At 33.9% G+C, this 19,749-nt stretch overlaps 2 protein-coding genes across 3 annotated transcripts; one reads left to right on the forward strand and one right to left on the reverse strand.

Annotated features, from left to right (window-relative positions):
* The first annotated feature begins 307 nt into the window (after positions 1-307).
* Positions 308-15,445, forward strand: LOC129004181 (peptide methionine sulfoxide reductase-like). 2 transcript variants are annotated; one of them, XM_054432640.1, is made up of 5 exons: positions 308-471; positions 2,009-2,175; positions 2,403-2,517; positions 3,040-3,176; positions 14,405-15,445. In XM_054432640.1, the coding sequence occupies exons 1-5, from the start codon at positions 406-408 to the stop codon at positions 14,646-14,648; spliced, it is 729 nt and encodes a 242-aa protein (XP_054288615.1). In that variant the 5' UTR covers positions 308-405; the 3' UTR covers positions 14,649-15,445. The 2 variants fall into 2 exon arrangements, with proteins under 2 accessions (XP_054288615.1, XP_054288616.1); XM_054432641.1 differs by lacking the exon at positions 14,405-15,445 and adding an exon at positions 4,759-6,575 and having other exon boundaries at positions 309-471.
* A 352-nt stretch (positions 15,446-15,797) lies between these two features.
* LOC129004228 (phosducin-like protein) lies at positions 15,798-19,669 on the reverse strand. Its single transcript, XM_054432717.1, has one exon. It carries the CDS (start codon positions 19,519-19,521, stop codon positions 18,646-18,648), a length of 876 nt encoding a protein of 291 aa, XP_054288692.1. The 5' UTR covers positions 19,522-19,669; the 3' UTR covers positions 15,798-18,645.
* Positions 19,670-19,749: the final 80 nt, after the last annotated feature.

Consider the following 19,749-nt stretch of genomic DNA (forward strand, 5'->3'; position numbering starts at 1 on the left):
TTTGAAAGGAGTTATTTATTTACCACATATATTTTATCCCATGTACTTATCTTATTCAAACTTCCTTCGGCTTATATGATTATAGTGTGTTAACGGTCAGTGCTTATATCCTGTATTTTTTTATTTTTTTTATTTGTTGGGCTCAACACGGCTCAAGGATTATGGATTATCTGTAGGTGGGTCCCATAGTGTCGAGGGACTGGGAGTTCACTACCATATGTGTGTGTGTGTGAACCATTCAAGCTGAATACCGAATTGGGTGGCAACACTGGTTCAATTGAAGTAAGTGTCATCTCCATCTGTCAAGGAGGGGTTTGTGTGTGTGTGTGTGTGTTTGTGATTCATTGTTTTCACCGATTACATAAGGGAAAATACTTTCTCTAGATAAGAGAAACTCAATTATTAATGTTCAAATCGCTTTTTACAAACATTTCTAACGTAGTTAGAGGATCGAGCAGATTTACTGAAGGGGTAAATATTATATTGTAATAATAAGTACTGTACCGGTACCTATTTTATATGCCTTGGTCATATTGTTAACCAATAATGGTGAAAACCTAAACCTTTTCAATTGTTTACATTGTTATTGCAATACAATAGTGTTACTACACAAAGGTTTAGTTTAGGCATTGATTATATTATTGATTTATCACTTGACACAGAATATTGTCATTTTTTGGCAGCCCACTCAACAGATTGCTCAATGTTTTTTGGCTTCAAATTTTTACATTACATGTATAGTCTATTCTGTATTATACTATTAAAGGCCCTATATAGGTTTATGTGACAATTAGTGAGTCTTCCCTGTAGTTATATGTTTAGTCAAGGCATTGACTATACACTTATGCCTACCCTAATAGACTTCCCATGTAGTGTAAAGGTCGAAAACAATAACCTAAATCGGTACTAGCCTAGGCTATTATAAAATTGAGGTGGTGTTTGTCTGTCTGGGCGGCTGTCACGACCTAAGTTATTTAAGAACTTGTTATAGTGTTGGTATCAAAGAACAATTTAGCAACGTCCTTTAGAACGTTATATGTGAATCAGCGGTTAGAAAGAATAACCGCCAAAATTAACCACAAATACTTATGGCCCATATTTCTAGGAACGTCATAAGCCTATTCACTTCCTTGAGTTCCTCTCGGGCTTTGCCCCTTAAATGTCTAAAGTTTTGAAGTGAGGTTTTCAAAATTAAATATCTTATACCTATTGATTGGTCTCCATGGCAGAATGAAAAAAAAACTCATTATGTTTCTTTACTTTGACATTTCAATGTAACTTAAACAAGCAACTGCCAAATGCTCATTTCACAATATCAGACAGCTGATCCAAAGAAAGTAATAAATAGTAGTTTACAACGATTGCGTAATAATAGTGTCGTTATAGTAGTTTACGTAACAATTGCGTAAAGATAGAGTTAAAGACACTAGTAGAAAATTTAAGGCACAAGCTTTGGCGAGTGCCTTAAAAACTTCTGCGAGTGTCGTTAACACTAAGTTATTTACACAAGTTGCGTAGACTACTTCACCTACAACATTGTTTTAATTACTAAAAATCACTACTCAAAACTTCTAAGAGAGGTTATGTTTTTCTGGTACTTTCGTATTACACTGAAGCCACTTATTTCACAGCATGCTGCGGCGGTTTGGTTATCATAAATACCTATGTATTTAAATACCTATGTAGGACTTTCCTCGTTTTGTTATGAATCGACTGATACCAGATGAGTCATAATCAATTTATGATAACCCAACCTAACCTAACCACCGCAACGCGCTGTATAAGGGTGGCCTCCGTATAATACAAAAGTGCTATACGGAAATATAAGTGATATTTGAATAAAACATATGTTATAAAGATTAATTTTTATAAAATAAACAATTATTATTTTGTTTCCAATCTGTCGTTCAGCTTCCTTCTTTCCCTTCTTGTTTCTTTTTCCCTTGCCTTTTATTGCTTTGTTATCGACTAAAATCAGCTGATTTCAAACTACCATTTATTTTTGCAGTCTGCCATGGAGCTTCTTCATGACGTTGACGTCCCTGTTGAGAAGGCGACTTTTGGAATGGGCTGCTTTTGGGGCATTGACTCTCTCTACGGGGGAAAAGTTGGAGTGATTCGCACTAAAGTTGGATACGGAGGGGGGAAGATGGCAAACCCCACTTACTATAACATGTGAGTAGTTTTGAAACGTGTAAGCCTACTTATTTTATTTTGCGGATAAAAAATATAACTTTTATGTTAAATCTGTACAAATTTCAATTAATTACTGAAATTAAGACACATTAAGATCAACACTAGGAATTACAATGTGTGTTTTTTTAAGTGTTGCGTGTTGTTTATTCAGGCTCAATCAATTGTCATGCTATTTGGTAACACTTTCTATGTCCTAATTGTTTTAGAGGTGATCACACAGAAATTACTCAGGTCGATTTTGATCCTAAGAAGATTACTTATGAAGACTTGCTGAAGGAGTTTTGGAAAAATCACGACCCAAGCTACAAAATGAAAACACAGGTGATTGGGAACAATTTTTAAAATTGGTCTTCTTAGGTATTTGTTAATAATTGTTCTGTTATGGTCTTTGGTTTTATTTTTATAAAACCTGGAATACCATAACAGTATGTTTTTATCTTTAAAGATTAACTTATTATTATGTTAATTTCTACCACGTTTTGTGTTTAGGCTATGTGCTGCAGACAAGAGGAATGTTTCACCCTCTGTCAAATATGATTGATCCACTTCTGCTGGGTTACTAAAAATATTCTTGCTTCAACACTTATTTTTTTTGTTAGGGGTTTTGCAGTTTTATCTTAAATGGAGAATTTTCCACCCTCCACTACCTACGCTGTGACCCAGTCTGGCAAATACCTGTGTTAGTTAAATAAATAGAGATTAGAATAGAAAAAAATGACTAAAACAATAATCGATTGGCTGAAAAATAACCCTCTCCTGGATTGTTTAAACAGGCCTGAATTGGTAACTTGTCATTTGATCAATTTCCATTTACACTACTTACCTTATGTTTTTCTGCCGTAGTACTGTTCCCTGATTCTCTACCACAGTCCTGAACAGAAGGCTCTGGCAGAGAAGACGAAGGAGGAATACAAACAAACACAAAAAAAAGAAGCGTCCACAAGGATCGAGCCTTTTGACAAATTTTATGACGCTGAAGGGTAAGTTTTTTTTCTGATCATGAGGTTTGTGTTTCGTAATCTATATAATTAATACGCTACATGAAACTTTGTCGGTTGAACTCCTCCGCCATTTCTTAACCGATTTTATCCATTGACGTCTCATTGGAAAGAGCGTGTCACGTAGATTTGCAAACTGACCTTACATTTTTGAAATAGTCCCTTGGGCTCTGCCCCAGTGGCTTTGAAAGTTCCCATGTTATCCATATGGAGAACACAATTGTTTACATTTTGATCAGCTGTATAATTTAATTGCTGTTATTTATTTTCCAATTGAAACGCATTGGGTACATTTATTTATTTACTAGGCTTGAGTTTGTGTAAACATAACCCCCAAGACGGATCGTGTTAGTATGGTTGTATCTTAAATTTGTGTATTTATCGTTGTTTTGTGTAGCTATAATTAGTTTATTTGATGTTTTTTTCTTTTAAATGCCTCCGACGCGACGACAACGAGCGGTTCTAGCGGCGAACGCTGACACTATGTTAGCAATCGTCCCTCCCGTGTGCCCCACCGGTCAGCACCTGACCCTGGACAATCTCAACTATTAGGTTACAAATGCGCCCTAACACTACCCTAAAAACGGGAACAAAATTTTCGTTCTCAATTGACCCTCCATCAATGACCTGCGTTGCCTGTACAGCGAGGCATTTTGAGAAGGAGAAAACTGGCCGGAATGCTTTAGGTTTATCAATAACGAATATAAACCTGGACAACCTTATTTGGCTATAAGTCAGGAAATGTTTGTAGAAAACATTAAAAAGCAATACCAGGTTATAAAACATGATACAATATTTACAGGAAATGTTGATTACTGTTTTAAACATCGTGAGTATCTCCATGAGTTACACACCGGTAATCTTTGAGTTGATTCGTTTATACTCATTGTAAATATGACTGTTATTAGTTTTGAAATAACTCATGTAATACTTTGCTGCAATTGCTCGAATTCGAGCAACATGTACACTAGTGTGTATTAAAGCACTAATTATGTAAGGGATTTTTTATATTTGGGATTTTAAAGAACTAGTGTTCTGTGAATAAATCCTCAAGACGAAGTTTAATATAAGTGAAAATTGTAAATAATTTTGATTCTAAACCAGGCCAAGGGTTGCACATCAAAAATGACTAAGAAGGACAGGACAGGAGAGGACTTAAAAAGGTTATTCAACGGCGTTGTCTTTTCTTCTCCTGGCAGACAACATTATACACACCACTCACTAAACACACAAGATTATGCACTTTACGCTCTTAACATTTTCTGGTTAATCAAATGTTTTAAGGCAGTCTTCCAACCTTTTCTTCCTTGTATACCATTTCACAAAGCAAAAATATTTCACCTTTTTCAGTTGGAGGTAGACATAGATGAATGTTATTCTTTTACTAACCTAACTAACCAATTTTCAACCACGAGTATGATCAAATTGAGCTAAAATTAAGCTTGCGAATATTTTAATTATTCCCCTTAGAGATTCCGCACATGTATTCGACGCTGTAAACGACTTCTGTAAAAACTTATTTTATGAAGTTTAATTTTTTAAGAAAGCTCAATTTATTTCGCAGCTATCATCAGAAGTACCGTTTCCAACAGCACACGGACCTCTTGAAAGGGTTGGGGTTCAAGAAAGACGATGAGAAACTGAAAAGTTCGCACGTTGCAGCTAGAGTCAACGCCTACCTTGTAGGGATGACTACGGTGAAGCAGTTTGAAGAGGAAGCACCAAAATTGGGATTCAACACAGAAACGACCGACTACATCCGAGAATATGTGGTGAAATACCAAGGAAGAGGAATGGTGTGTTAAACAGAGTGATACAAAATATCACTAATGTGCCTACAATAGACAATAGACAAATTTATTTTTTATGTTCTAAAAATTCATCTTGCAGATGAATTTTCAAGAAATACAATATGTTTCTTTAGATCTCTTGCTTTACAAGTATTTTCTGGTCTTCTATCTTTATGAGACTAGCTGCTGTACCCGTGCTTTGCAACAGAAAGAACTACTATACCGCCGGATCTAAACACTTGTTAAATAGTTGTATTTGTATTGTATTTGTAACAAATTTATAAACAAAAAAAGCCACAAAAAATAAACAAAAAAGTATGGTATAGGTCTCCATTGTAATTTTCCTACTTTTTACATAAAAATATGTCAATACCTAACTTTATTTTCATAACTTGGACATTTTAATAAATCGAAAGGAGAGCCTGGGTTGATACAGCAACAGCTATACCTTTTAGCGAATTTCCCATATAGGGAATAAGCCATTACCGTAGAATCCATTCACAAATTAAAATAGGCTCAAAAGTCAAAATAACCACAAAACATGAATTTTAATTAAAAAAATTACATGGGCCTTACGGGTTGCCGAAATAACAACGAAATATAAACAGAAAAATCATAACAAATGGAAGGAATTCCAATCACATGATTTATTTACAGCGTGGGATGAAATTAGAGAAATCTGTAGCCTATATTACATATCTTTGGTTGATTTTTCGGCCACTGGACGACCTGTGTTATATGTATGTGTTATAATGTATCCGTTAGCAAGATAACTCGAGCAAAAATGGTCCGATTTTGATGAAATTTTGGTACAACCTACGTTTATTTAAACAAGTTTGAGAACCAGCGTGATCAGACCATGGGAACGGGGATTTATGGGGTAAAAATTGGTTTTCCTAATTTTTTACAATAAAAACATAATATTTCCTAATTTCTCTCTAAATTATTTTGAAGAGCTTAAAAAACAAATAATTTAGTAAATCGACACATTCAACATCTCTGTGAATGTTGGGATGTTTTGTTCGCATGGCTAGGGAGGTCTTATTCCTGATTTTGAAATCACGTAGAGTGTGGCAGGTCCAAATCCCGCTAAATAACCGATGGATTTTTTCCAAGAGATAACTCTGTGACCCCGGGCTGGAACATAGCATCCTAGGACAAAAAGTATATGTTCAAATTCACCCAAATCATCTTTACACAACAAACTATTATTTTATGAAAACCGCATATTAAATGTATATTGCTGCACTAGGTCAAATAAGCCTGTATATAATGTTGTTGAGCTAATGTTAAATATTATTTAAAAGTTTATCTAACAAAGTAAAATGTTAGGTAATTAGTTTCTGTATTGCTCAGCCTAATCAAAGAGAGGAATCAAAGACAACCAACTGCTAAAGGATATTGTAGCACATGTTAAAAGTTATGGTCTGTCTTTGTTTGAACGTTAATTTCTACAGTATGTTTGTTTTTAGTTTTTATTGGTGAAAGTGAAAGTATATTTATATATTTATTTATCGTTTGGATCTTCTTTAAAATGTGTTGTAAATTTATCTTTGTATTCTGTTTACTAATAAAAAGTTCAAGGAAGGTATTTTAATTAATTATTAACCTGAAATGTGAATTCTAAAGTTTGTGGCTATTATTATTAATGTGAAAATGAGATATTGTTCATTGATTTTATCTATATATTAATTTGAAACTGTTTTTCTTTGTGACAGCTAATTTGAGAGAACGGCTGGGTGTAGAAACTCGGTAGGGGTCTCTAAAAAAAGGTCTGGGTCTGTAGATGAGCCATCAAAAGAGAAACGTGGTAAATTCCTTTGGGGCTCTGCCCCAGTGGCCTTTAAAGTCCCATCCCATGTTATTCTTATGGAGGAAAAACGGGGTTTTGTCACAGCTAATTACAGAGAATGGCTGGGCGTAGAAACTTGGTAGGGGTTTCTAAAGAAAGGTTTTGAGCCATCAAAAGAGAAACAAGGTAAATTCCCTTGGGGCTCTGCCCCAGAGGCCTTTAAAGTTTCCTCTTCAGATTTGTTTACATTACGACCATATGCATACATTTACACTACTTTTGAATGAAACAGCTGTTAATATTTAAATTGTGTTGCAATGGTTTTTTTTTCTGATTTTAAAATCGATTTTCTTCTGAATTGTGCCATGTTTAGCAATATAATGTTCTATTACCAAATCAGTGGAAAATCCTAATATCACAGTAACTCTTAAAATTATTTCTTATGGAGTTAACTTATATCTATTGTATGGGTTGGTTTCTGCCTTTTTACCACTTCTTGGAGATTGCACGTAGACGATATTCTTTGGCGTATTGCACCTGTAGTAGACGATACTTGGTTGGTGTTATTTTTAAAATTACAATGGAAAAAAGAGAGAAATACTGGACAATTTAATATACTACAAATAAAACTGAATTAACACTGTGCTACATTTCTTGAGCAATAATTGAAAGAGCCGATTTGCAAACAATGGAAACAGGAAAGTCATAGAACACAACCAAGTACAGTAGAAGAAATAGAAAAAATGTTTTTTTTTTCATTTATAATCGTTAATTTAGACAACCTAATGCGGCTACGAGTGGGGAAAATTTGTAGAAAACACTAAAAAACAAGGTCAGCTTTTGAAAAAAGATAAGATTTTTACAAAAAATTTTGATTATATCTAACTGCTGTGTACATCTTGAGTATTTCCATAATCTTTGAGTCAACTCTTATAAAGTCATCGGAAATTATGACTGTTATTCGTTTTAAAATAACGCCTGTAATGTTTCGCAATTGCTCGAATTCGAGCAACAGGTACACTAGTCATGGTTGGTTTTGAAATGTCTTCTCAGCTGATGAACACTAAAGATATCGCATAAAACCAGTTTATGGCCGACTCACACAGTAAGGATTTTAAAAAGTAACCAAATTTCTTATTAAACTACAACCTATAAATAATCTACTCATTCGGTAACATCAGGATAACCTTAATTGGCATGCCTTAACGTTAGGTATATGTTGCCTAGGCTTAGGTTATCCTTTATGATAGATTAATTAACAGCCATAATTACAGACGGATTAAGTTTTTCTCAAACATCTAACTTTTTTCAATTCAATTCAAATCAAAACTTCTTTATTCATCTCTTGTACAAAATACATTGAATAGTGTCCACAGTTCAGCTGTAAGTAGGCCTAATCCTTATATATAATACGTGAAGGCGATTTCTTGAAAACACTACTCCTCCGTTAATAATGGACGGATTTTTACAAACGACGTGTCAAAATAAAATATTTTTTGTGTAGACACCCCCTTTCACCAATTCATGTAGTAAGAATCCTCGGGCTTTGCCCCACAGGCCATCAAAGTTGGAGTTTCTCCCATAAGATTAACATGGGGGAATCTAAATATTTGATTGGAAACTTTGTCCCCACTAATTTGAGAGAACGGTTGGGCGTAGAAACTTGGTAGAGGTGTCCAAAGAAAGGTCTTGGTCTGTAGATGAGTTATGAAAAGAAAAACTAAGCAAAATCCCTTAGGACTCTGCCCCAGAAGCCTTTAAAGATCCCTCCACAGAGTTGTTTACATTTTGGCCATGAGAATAATACTTTTTAATGAAACAGCTGTTCATTTTTAAATTGTATTTCAAACAACACATATTTATTGGGAGTTGAATTCTACCAAATAAGTATTTGCAATGTTATTTTCTGATTTTAAAATTGATTTTCTTCTTTACCATGCCATGTTTTGCAATATAACGTTCCATTACGAAATCAGTGGAAAATCCTTTTATCACAGCAATTCTTAAATTATATCTTATTGAACTATCTTATATCTATTGTACGGGTTGGTATGTGCCTTTTTCGCCACTTTTGCCTACATTTTATCATATTATTCTACAAAATATCAAATATTTACGTAGAAATATCTGCTCTTATTGTGTCTAATAAAATCCAAACTTAGAAACATTGCCTAAAATGGTACCTATCTTGACAAATAATTTGCACCTGCCTATATTACGGACTTAGGCGCACTGAATTAGTAACATTATTGAAAATAACACGACATTTTGGCTGTAAAATATGGTACAAAGAGAAAATACTATTTAAGCAGCTACTGTCATGACAGATAGGTCATATTCCTTTTAAACTAGATCACATAATCCTTTGACTGGGACGGGTGGCGTCGTCCTGTAATCCAGCTACTAGGAGGTCATGAATTGTGGATATTTATAGGAATGCACTGTGGATGCGATACTCCCTGGTGTGGATTAACGTCCGCACGAGTGAGTACTACGACTACCCGCAGTGCTATCCTTATAATTATACCAATTCATAAATACCAATGCAAAAAAAAATTTGGTTCCAATTCAACTATAAACTGTAGATCCCTTGGTTGCCATTCGCTGTATGGGCTATTAATTAACAGCTGTATCTAAGGAATGTCGGCCTTAGTAACTAACAAGACTTCAAGATCGCGCCACTCTTCCTACACTCATCTCCATTCATACTTGGCTTACCTACTATGAATGGTCGCCATAAAAAAAACGTATTAAAGTATTTATCATATACGTTGATTAACAATATGTAAACGTCAATATATACGTAACAGCCATTTTACAGTATTTTTGCTTTTTGGAAATGTTCAATTGCTATGTCATTTGCATTATTTATTGCCAATGAAGCCGCCAAGATCATATGAACTAGGAGGCCCCTAACAGTTCAAGAATAAAAGCCAACTTTACTTCATGTATTCCACTACACCTAATATTCCGTAGAGAGATTATATTGACAACTTTATGTTATTGATAAGGCCGAGCCCGAGACAACTGACATCCCCCATGTCAAGGAATTCCAGCTTTATCAGTAACCCCACAGTCAATTTCTCAAAACTATGCTAGAGGGTTCATTCATTGGCACAGAAGTACGATATGAACTGACGCGACGTGACGAAGGAAAATCAAACTTACACTGTAACGGATATACCTCCCTTTGAAGTTAGAACGTGTCTTCTCAACAAACATATATTTTTTCTCAAACACTGATGAAATCACGGAAGTGTTTAGCTACAAAAGATCCACCAATACGATTTAAATACTATTTAAAGGTTCTACCAAAGGAAGAGATACCATATAACATACTAATAATAACTCCGATGACGTACAGGATAGGAAATATTTTAATCATTGAATGAACAACCAAATTTGGCAACTAACGCAATATTGTTATTGTTTTTACACTTACTCTTTGAACAATGTTAAATGCTCAAAATATGTATATTTCACCCAATTCATCGCAGTTAGATGAATTAACGTAAGCCTTGAAAGTAACCGTCGATTTCTACGGGTTTCCCCTAGTATTTATTAAATACATTTCTAACATAAGAAAATAAAAACAAAATTTCACAAACTTACTTTTTTTTTTAATTGTAAACAAAAAATACATATCCTGAATTAGTTTTTGACCTCAAAGACTATCCAACTCTTCAAAAGAAAAAATAGCCTTGCTGATGAGAAATCTTTTTAATTTATTTTTAAATATTGTTTTGGAAGTCTCTTATTTAATTTCGATTGGGAGATTATTATGATATCTTTTGATATCTTTAGTGTACCACACATAAATCTGTCACAAGAGTTTCTAAGACAATTTAGTCTATTTTTTACTCCAAAGCATTTATGTGATTTGACTTTAAACCGTAAGCTTAGAAATAGCTGTTTAATGTTTATGGAATGGTCTGATAAGATTTTAAACAATAGTACCTATATTTTGTACCTAGGACCGAAAATGAGGTTTTGCCGGCTCGAGATCGGTTTTTAAGTTCGAGACTAAGTCGAGAACTTGAAACGATCGAGAGCTACAAAACCATTTTGGCCCGTGGTGCTAACGCTATTTTTCACCACAATATACCCCATTACCACTATTCACCACAATAATAAGGATGTAATATGATACATAATGAAGATTTTATGTGATTTTTTTTTCTTACTGTTGCTGGCATACCCTGACAGCCTACACAACTTCAACGTTAGGATTATTTTAAATATTTTGAGGAATCAGTAAAAATAATAATAAATAGTTGCCAAGGCATTGGGGACAATAAAACAAGTCTATTGCATACTGCTTGTGTATTTTTTTTTTTTTTTTAAGAGGTTGGCTGGTTCTTTTAACCTTGCATTTGCCTGTCCACATAGACTAAGCGCCCGTGCGTGGATCGTTTACAGCAAAGCAAGGAGTGAGCTGGTACAGTAAAGGTGAACTTTACTGATAAAATGTTATCAGCTGTGACCAGGATCCGAACCCACGACATCGCTGCCTTCGGCCCGAAGAGTCCGCGACGCTACTGACTGAGCCACCGACTCACTAAATTTAATATACATTAATGTTTTAAGTAAATAAGCAAACACTGGTTTTCGGCCCTAGGGATGTAAAAGCTGCTCGGTCCCCTCTTGACGATGCCAGCTGGTGTGGACAGCAATACGTAGCTTTCAGCCTCCAATTAAGGTTTGTAAAACGGCTAAAAACATCGTAGTGTGGTGAAAAATTGAGACAACTCTTTTGAAATCTCAAACATTGAAATTGGTCCACAAATAAGGGAGGAGTAGTGTTAACAAAAAACGGCTTCACGTATTATATATATAGATGTGCAATCAAAAGATGGACTGAGATTTCAAAAAAATTCCTCTTTGCTTTTCTTGTATGTAATAATCAAAACTTACACACTATAACTCAAATTTCAAAACATGAAATTTTACTAACCACTTTACTTATTACATCAATGATGACCCAATTGCTTCATTTAATAGAATAAAATACTTAGGTTACTAGGTTATTACATCAGAAAAAAAATTAAGATTCAACTACAGTAGAGTCCCGTTAGTCCGAAATGGTTGGGACCGGGCCCATTTCGGATTACCGAATATTTCGGATTAAACGTTTTTTTTGTTTTTTTTTATTTTTTTAAAATTTTAGAAAAAATTTTTTTTACTTTTTTGAAATTTTTTGGGATTGTTTTTTAGACTACTTAGACCTAGTGGCTGCAGCATTATCACTTCATAAAATCCATTTGTGATTTGGGGGGATTGGAACCCTGGACGAAAATAAAAAATGTTAATAACAAAAATTGTGAAATATTTAATAAAATACTCAACAAAAAAGTCTATCTTGCCCGGCCGCTACAGAATACTTTGACGAGATACAGCTAACTGTGTTAAAAGTTTAATAAACAAAAATTTAAAAAAAATTCCTAAATAATTTCAAAAAAATTTCAAGTTTTCAAAAAAATTTCAAAAGTTTAAAAAAAATCAAAAAATTTTCAAAAAATGTTTAAAAAAATCAAAAAATTTTCAAAAAAAATTTAAAATTTTCAAAAAAAATTTAAAAAATGCAAAAAAAATTTTAAAAACTTATTTTTTGGTTTCGGATTAAGCGGACCTTCGGATTACCGAAGTTCGGATTATCGGGACTCCACTGTAATTTTTTTCTCATCGACTTTAGCTATGCTGAGAGTCGTTAATCCTGCTCACTCGTTATTGAAAAAGAACCACTTTTATAAAGCGGCAGGTAAGTAAAAAAAAACTAAAAAACACTTTTCAAAGTCTAAATTAAAACTTTTTATTAAAAATTTGATTAAATTTAAAAATTTAGACACCGGAACCAAAAATTAATTTTTCAACAAGTTTCTTGGATTTATTAATTGAAGAAAACCATAATAAACTTAAAATGTATTTATATTGTAGACTTAAATGCCTGTTGGAATAATTCAACACTTAATTTATAGCAAAAATTTAGCCACCAAGATATTTTTCCCAGAGATATCATTCAGACATGTCATCAGACATTTTGTCCATTCACTCAATTAACATTAAGTAGTCTTAATTGTGCAATGAAACAGGCCAGCAATTCAGCAATGCTACAGGAGTGAAAAAAGGGCTTATTGGCAAAATTTTATAAATTTGTCATTAATTTTATTAAACACTGATTATTACCGATATATTCAGTTTGTCCGTATTTTTTAACCTGTGACAACAACTATTTCTAAAAAACCTCAGTTGGGTAAAATAAATAAAAGTTTTAGGCTGGGTGAAATTAATTGTTCTATTAAATATGTTAACAATAATTATAGCACTTTTATTCATAAGTTTTTTACTAAAAACGTAATTGCATTGCTTTCTACTCCAGCTCAATTGGCAAAACTGGAAGTTACTAATAGCTCAGTAAACTATTTCTTGTCATACTCATTTTGTAATTCAACTCATTTTTCAGGGAATTAAAAAACAAAAATTAGTAACACAAGGTATTTACTGTATATCTAAGTTAAAAATTGTGATTTTGAGGTATCAGATGAAAGGTCATAGGTAGTCAAAGAGAATCGGGACTCTCAGGCAATTAAGTCGGTGGTGAGTGTGGATGCATGATTAGGATCCATCACAGTTGTAACAGGTAGGGTTTAGCTATAGCAGCACCGCTGAGCTACCAGAGTATAATCAATAGGTTACCAGTTCGATACCTGAGAAGTCAGTAGCTTTTTACTGTACTATATTCCCCTATACATAATATATAGGGAAATTACCGTATTGTTTTTGTCAAAATTTTCAAGATTGAGTTTTAAGTGGATATAACTTACGGTATCTGTTTTGGGCCCCCCTGAACCCAAAAAAGTAGATTTTTACACGAGAGTGGATGTGTATAGAGCTACAGACCTCTCCTTTGTTGCCACTTTGATGAAAACTTTTAGTATGTGGATTTTAATCCATGGTGTATATTTCCATGCGGTTTTTTTCATCCTTATGAAATTTGTTTTTTCATGATTAATTTCCCATAAAAACCTACAAAATAACGGAAAATTCAGATAAAAAAGGCCAAAAGTGTTTTATTAAAATTTAGTATATTATAGCCCTTTTAACTCTGAAAAAATAGTGTAAAATATGGTTCAAAAGCTGTTGCAACTCAAGCAATCTTCTCATAAAAACCAATAAATAATGGAAAAATCAGATTTCCACAAAACTACTCAACTGTGTTTTGATTCAAATATAGTACTGTATGCCCTTTCAACTCTAAACAAAAGTGTACATACCCAATTTTGTAAACATTACTGACAAAGAGTTATCACAACACCGTAAAATATCTTAGTTACTCCCACAACTTCCTCATGATAAGAGATGTTGACAATCTAACAGGAGAAAGTATGTGTCAGATTGCTGATACTGTTTATTAAGCCACATTACGCAAGGCCAATTAGTTAGCAGGTAGGTTACTTGCGTCAGGTGACTTGAAATAGAACCTGCCGCTCTACTGGCCTCGTGCAAACGCGGCTTTAAAACTGAACTCAGCTTTCCTCCATCACAGGCTTTTGATTAATGGTCCCAAAACAGCTTATTTTAATCAGCAGCAAACCTACAACACACTATTCTACTCATCTCTCATGTTACAGGTATCACCAGAAGTATCATCTACAGCAGCACACATGGCTATGTTCTGCACTAGGCCTAGATGACCCGGACAGCTCCTTACTGCTTCAATCCCATGTGGCGGCCAGACTTAACAGCTTCCTCGTCGGTTTTGGGTCTTTGCCGCAGCTGGAGGCAGAAGCCCCTCGCCTCGGACTGGACGAGCAAAGCCTTGAGTACGTCAGGAGGTTCTTCATCAAGTATCAAGGCAGAGGAATTACTTGCTGAATACTTATATTTTAGTATTGGCACAGGGTTTATTTTTAGTGATTGTTTATCGAGTATCAATGCCGTGGAATTAATCATTTTGATAAGTTTGTCTTACTATTTATGTATTATTTTCACAATTTACTGCTTTGTTTGTAGGTATTCTTATCGTCAACTTGGTTCAGAAACAATGTACAGGGGACAATAACAAATCCCTCAATTAGCTATTGTTTTCTTGTTAATGTGCTGAGATCAAAAACTTGTTATACCTGTATCATGTATAGGAGGGTAATCATAGTTGATTTTTTAAATGGTGTGTCCGTTGGAATTAATAAAATTACTATATAGGTTAATAAAAAATTAATAGCGAGTCACCTTTGACAACAAGTGCATTTTCATAATTCCTCTAATTTTTTATTACCCCTAATCCAAAGGGCAAACAAAAAGTCTGGGATACAAACCTCGATAAGAAGTCAACCTTAGTAACAAATCTTATTTGATGATTCCCATGAGACTTGTTACCAAGGCTCTACCATATTATAAATTGAATTTGTTCTTGCTACGTGTAGGCTTTTCGTTTTAAAGATTGCACTGTTGATTTATAATGTTTATTATATTATAAAGATGGGTCATTGGTAAGTGACTTTTCAAACTAATACATGGATCTAGCCAACTGAAGAACCTTCTACCAGAGTTGTTTTTGTTGATATTTTGATCTGTAATCTCTTTACAAGCAATTTTACACTTTTACAGTCTAAGTGTAAGCGGTTTTAATGAAAGATGTTAAAATATTTGTTCTGAAATGTAAAATATAGTCCTGCATTAGAATAATTAAATAAAGTTACCGATCATTCCCTCGCCTTATTTCTTGATTTTTAACCTCCTATTTGTTTCAGAGACCTTTACAATATACAGATTTTACAAAATTAAAAGTTAAGTGCAAAGTCTTCAAAAGTTACTTAAGTTGTTCTTAATTTTAAATTCTAGTAGTGATTTTAACAACGTACAAGACAATATTAAGAAAGTTAACCAGGCCTAAAGCGTATTCGTACAGTAAATTAGATTGATGTATCAGATATTTTTTTAACCTACTATAAAAAGAAAAAAAAGCCTGTTCTGTGTTGTGTTAGCCTGTTCTATTATTGGTAAAAAATTCAGGAACAACAAAAGCACAGTATAAAAGATATTTTATTGATTCACAATCAATAGATAAAAAATTCAGATACAAGAATATCCTAAGATGTAGTCCACTTCTGCACAAGAAAACTTGTGAACAAAATGTACAAAGATGAACATAGTACGTACATCTTCAGCATTGTATATAACATCATTAGATTACAAAATATAATACCTCGATAATCTGTAAAGCTAGTATTGTACAATTATTGATTTCATTGCATTGGCACGGTCCTGTTGTAATTATAAAGGAAGGGAAGAGTATCAAACTGTACATTAACGAAATAACTTATGAACTCCAAATAAGTTTAGTTCTTCCATTGACTTTTAGATACAACAATAGATATCGTATCAATATCAATTAATACTGGATAGGTTGTAGAAATTTTTTTTTTTTTTTGTTAAAATAGAACACAGTTGAATGTACCACTCACTGGATGCTGTAAAATTTAGTGAGTCGGTAGCACAACGGACTTTGAATCTATGGCAGCATGTTGTGGGTTCGGATCCTGTTATCTGGACTAAATTTTATTAGTACAGATCACCTTTGTACTGTACTGGCTCACCCCTTGCTTTTTTAGATTCCTTCTTTACTAGATGGACACTGGACAGGCCAACACAAAGTTTAAATAGACCACCAACCTCGTTTAATTTAAGAAGAGGGAAAATTAGATTTTCTCCTTATTTTTTTCGGTACCTAGTGTGATGTTTGATAAGTTAATGTACTATAGCATTATATTAAGTTTTTATTTCAATTACTGTAGAAAAACAACACACACACATTTTAACATTTTAAGTTGGTTAAAAATTCAGTGTATTGAACAGAAATTATAAATTTACAGCTGCACTCACTGTGGGGGGATCCATTCAACTGTGTTATTTTTTGTGGTATAAATGACGACTAATTTAACATGGAAACGGAATGTCAAGTTTTATCTAAAGGTTCTATTGTCATTAGCCTACACAAGAAAGTAATACATTTTCTAACTAAAACTACTTAAAAGACAGGGGAAGTGGATACAGAAAGTTGCTGGCTGCAAGTACCGTACTTGAAAGATTAAATTTTGTTGACCAAAAATAACAAACGTACTAAATAGGATAACTAACAACAGTAAAAAAAGCATACGACATTAAAACTAAAATAATATCTTAGTCGGTGGAAAATTGCATCTTATACCTAAAACAAATGTACTGTACATCAATTAATAAACTTTTAAAATATATAGGAATAAAAAAATATAAAAAGCAATCTAATCTACAACGAATCAAAATCAAACAATTGACTTCTACATAGCCTAACTATTAAATAAAAGCAACACATCTTCTAAATCCAAACTAGTTTACACATAAAGAAGATCCGTTTGTGGAACATTGAAAATGTGTTGCTGCAATTGCCATGTTGTCAAACACTTATCTTTTTTTGTAATTTTTGTGGAAAACGTTTGTACATGGAATAAACTTAATTTAACAAGTTTAAACAATATCACTTTCAACAAGTAAACTAAAATAAATGACAGTAACTTACTTGCATTCAGAGCATTTTTATTGGGCCCATTTCTTTATGTGCTCACCAATATAAAAAAGCTTAAATATGTAATAAACAAATAGTTAAATCCTCCCTAAGTCATAGCTTTGATTGTACCATTGACTTTTGGATAGTCAAAGATTGTAGATAACATGTAGGCTTAATACATTACCACATTCTCCACAAACAATAAAACAAATTATGGTGCACCTTAATTCAAGAAGATTTTTTCCAATTAAATTAATTCTTAAAGCTCTTGTACATAGACCTTTGATTTCAAAGAAATTATATAAGTTAGGCCTTTGACCAAACATCAATTCGCTGGTTTAACTAACAAGACTTCATATCGTATTGTCCATAATAAGAAGCCTAGAAGTTAAACGTGTAGCCTAAAACATGAGTTTTGGAGTCTAACATCGTGTAATTCATCTCTGCTCAGAAAGATTTGTGGATCTGAACATGCCTTCATTGATAGTCGAATATAAAGCCCATAAATCGGATGGGCCTTGGCAAAGTCTAAGTTGCTCAAAATGAAAACATTCTCACTGCTCAATTTATGCATACCGGTATATTTTTGTAAACTTTATTTTGTAAACATAAGTTAGACAAGCAGATTCTTCATTCGTGCAATTAGGTAGGCCTACAATATCACAAAATACACCTGTATGTTTTAACATAAACACGAACATCAAAAACGCAAAGCTTAAAGGCCTAAATAAATTTTTTGACAAACTTAGCCCAGGTTCTAAGCAAAAAAAATTTAGAACAAAAATATGCAAAGGATACGCGTCCGGTAACCAAGCGTGGATTAGGCGTCCGGCAGTGACGTCGCCAGGTTGTGGGGGCCCAGAACACCATTAACACAACGATACGGTGGAATGCCGTCAGTGTTCGTGGTGTAGTGGATAGAGTACTCGGCTGTTGATCAAGAGGTACTTAGATCGAATCCCATCGGTGTCACTACTTTTTTGTCAAAGATTTTGCTTAGAATGCCATTTCTTCCTAGGTAAGTGTACATGTTTTGTTGGAATTTGAAGCATTTATAATCTTGTTTTATGAACAGAATTTAATTTTCATTTGATTTTTTCATCATCATCAAGATTGGTTAGTTAGGTTAGGTTATGACAATAACTGCCGGACGCCTACTTAATCCACGTCTGGTTAACTTACCAAACGCGTATCCTCTGCCTAAAAATAATTTAACCAAAAAAGAATTGGAAAAATACCGGTAGGCCTATGTAAAATGGGTTGCATAGAGGTAATTTTACTAGAGGTAAAAAAAGTAACTGCTCTTCTAAATAAAAGATGGAACTTAAATTACTCCAAGCTTACATCACTATCATCGTCATTCGCTTTCGGGCCAGAGATAATATTTGGAACACATGACCTGTCTACTATCATACCATGCTCAATCAGAAAGTTTTCAACATCACCGACGTAAAACTCATCACCCAGTTCGTCAGTGACCCTCACAAAATTTCCAACCACTTGGCCACCTTTGTAAACTAGCAATGCTGGTACGCCATCTGACTTGAAATGGTTGCTCATTCCAGCTGCTGTGCTCATCAGCTTACAAAACTTCACTTGAACATATTCTTGACAAAGTTCAGAAAGGCATGAATTCATTGTTTTACATCCAGGCACCTTATCTTCATAAATGTGAACAATTACTGTAACATTTTTATCTTCATCATCAACAGCAGCTAGAAACTGCTCTCCATTGAGCAGCTCATGTACCACCCCAAATCTGGGGAGTAGAGACGATTTTGAAAGCATTTCATGCATTCGTTGTTTCCTGAACTGCTCAAGGAATTCATCAGACATTAATTCACCAAAATCATTATCCAAGTTGTTCTTATCTTTCTCATCATCCAGTGTAGATCGGCAGGTTAGGGATAGCTTCTTCATGAGAGATAGTCTTTCAGCATCTTGCTCCTTACGTTTTTCTGATTCCAGTTGTTTGAACCTTTGCCAATCTTTTAAAACGCCTTTAGGACCTGTGTTTGTAGAGACCCCATCCCATTTAGATGGTTCACATGCACTAGTTGCAACGGAATTCCTACCTTTATTAGGAAGAGCTGTGGCACCTGAGTCTTCTCCACTGTTTTCTTCATTACCCGAGTCCTCCCCTTCACTACTGCTACAATAGTTGTGGAGTTTATTCCCAAGAATCTTGTCTTCTAACGTAGACATAGCTACTTGTTGTTCACACAATGGTAACGCACGAAACTATATAAAATTAGAGTTGCTCCATAAACATAGCTTAACCACTTAACAATAACAAGTAACAACAAAACAAATTTTATTTAATAAACGCCAACTTAACTCCTCTTCCTCTTCTGCTTCTCCTTCTTATTTATCCCTATGTTTCTGATGGTCAGCTGACAAGAACAAAAGAATGACTTTGGCTTGGCACAATAT

Source organism: Macrosteles quadrilineatus, unplaced genomic scaffold (assembly GCF_028750875.1).
Source record: "Macrosteles quadrilineatus isolate MER2022 unplaced genomic scaffold, UCM_ALF_1.0 Scaffold_9__3_contigs__length_116548681, whole genome shotgun sequence".
Lineage (NCBI taxonomy): Eukaryota > Metazoa > Arthropoda > Insecta > Hemiptera > Cicadellidae > Macrosteles > Macrosteles quadrilineatus.

What these genes read in the sequence shown, in the direction of transcription:
- LOC129004181 (XM_054432640.1), top strand. Translation starts at nt 406, where the DNA reads ATGTTCAAATCGCTTTTTACAAACATTTCTAACGTAGTTAGAGGATCG. An exon ending in CGAGCAGATTTACTGAAGGG is followed by an intron (nt 472 to 2,008) that starts GTAAATATTATA and finishes TTATTTTTGCAG; the next exon opens with TCTGCCATGGAGCTTCTTCA. An exon ending in AAATTTTATGACGCTGAAGG is followed by an intron (nt 3,177 to 14,404) that starts GTAAGTTTTTTT and finishes CTCATGTTACAG; the next exon opens with GTATCACCAGAAGTATCATC.
- LOC129004228 (XM_054432717.1), bottom strand. Translation starts at nt 19,521, where the DNA reads ATGTCTACGTTAGAAGACAAGATTCTTGGGAATAAACTCCACAACTAT.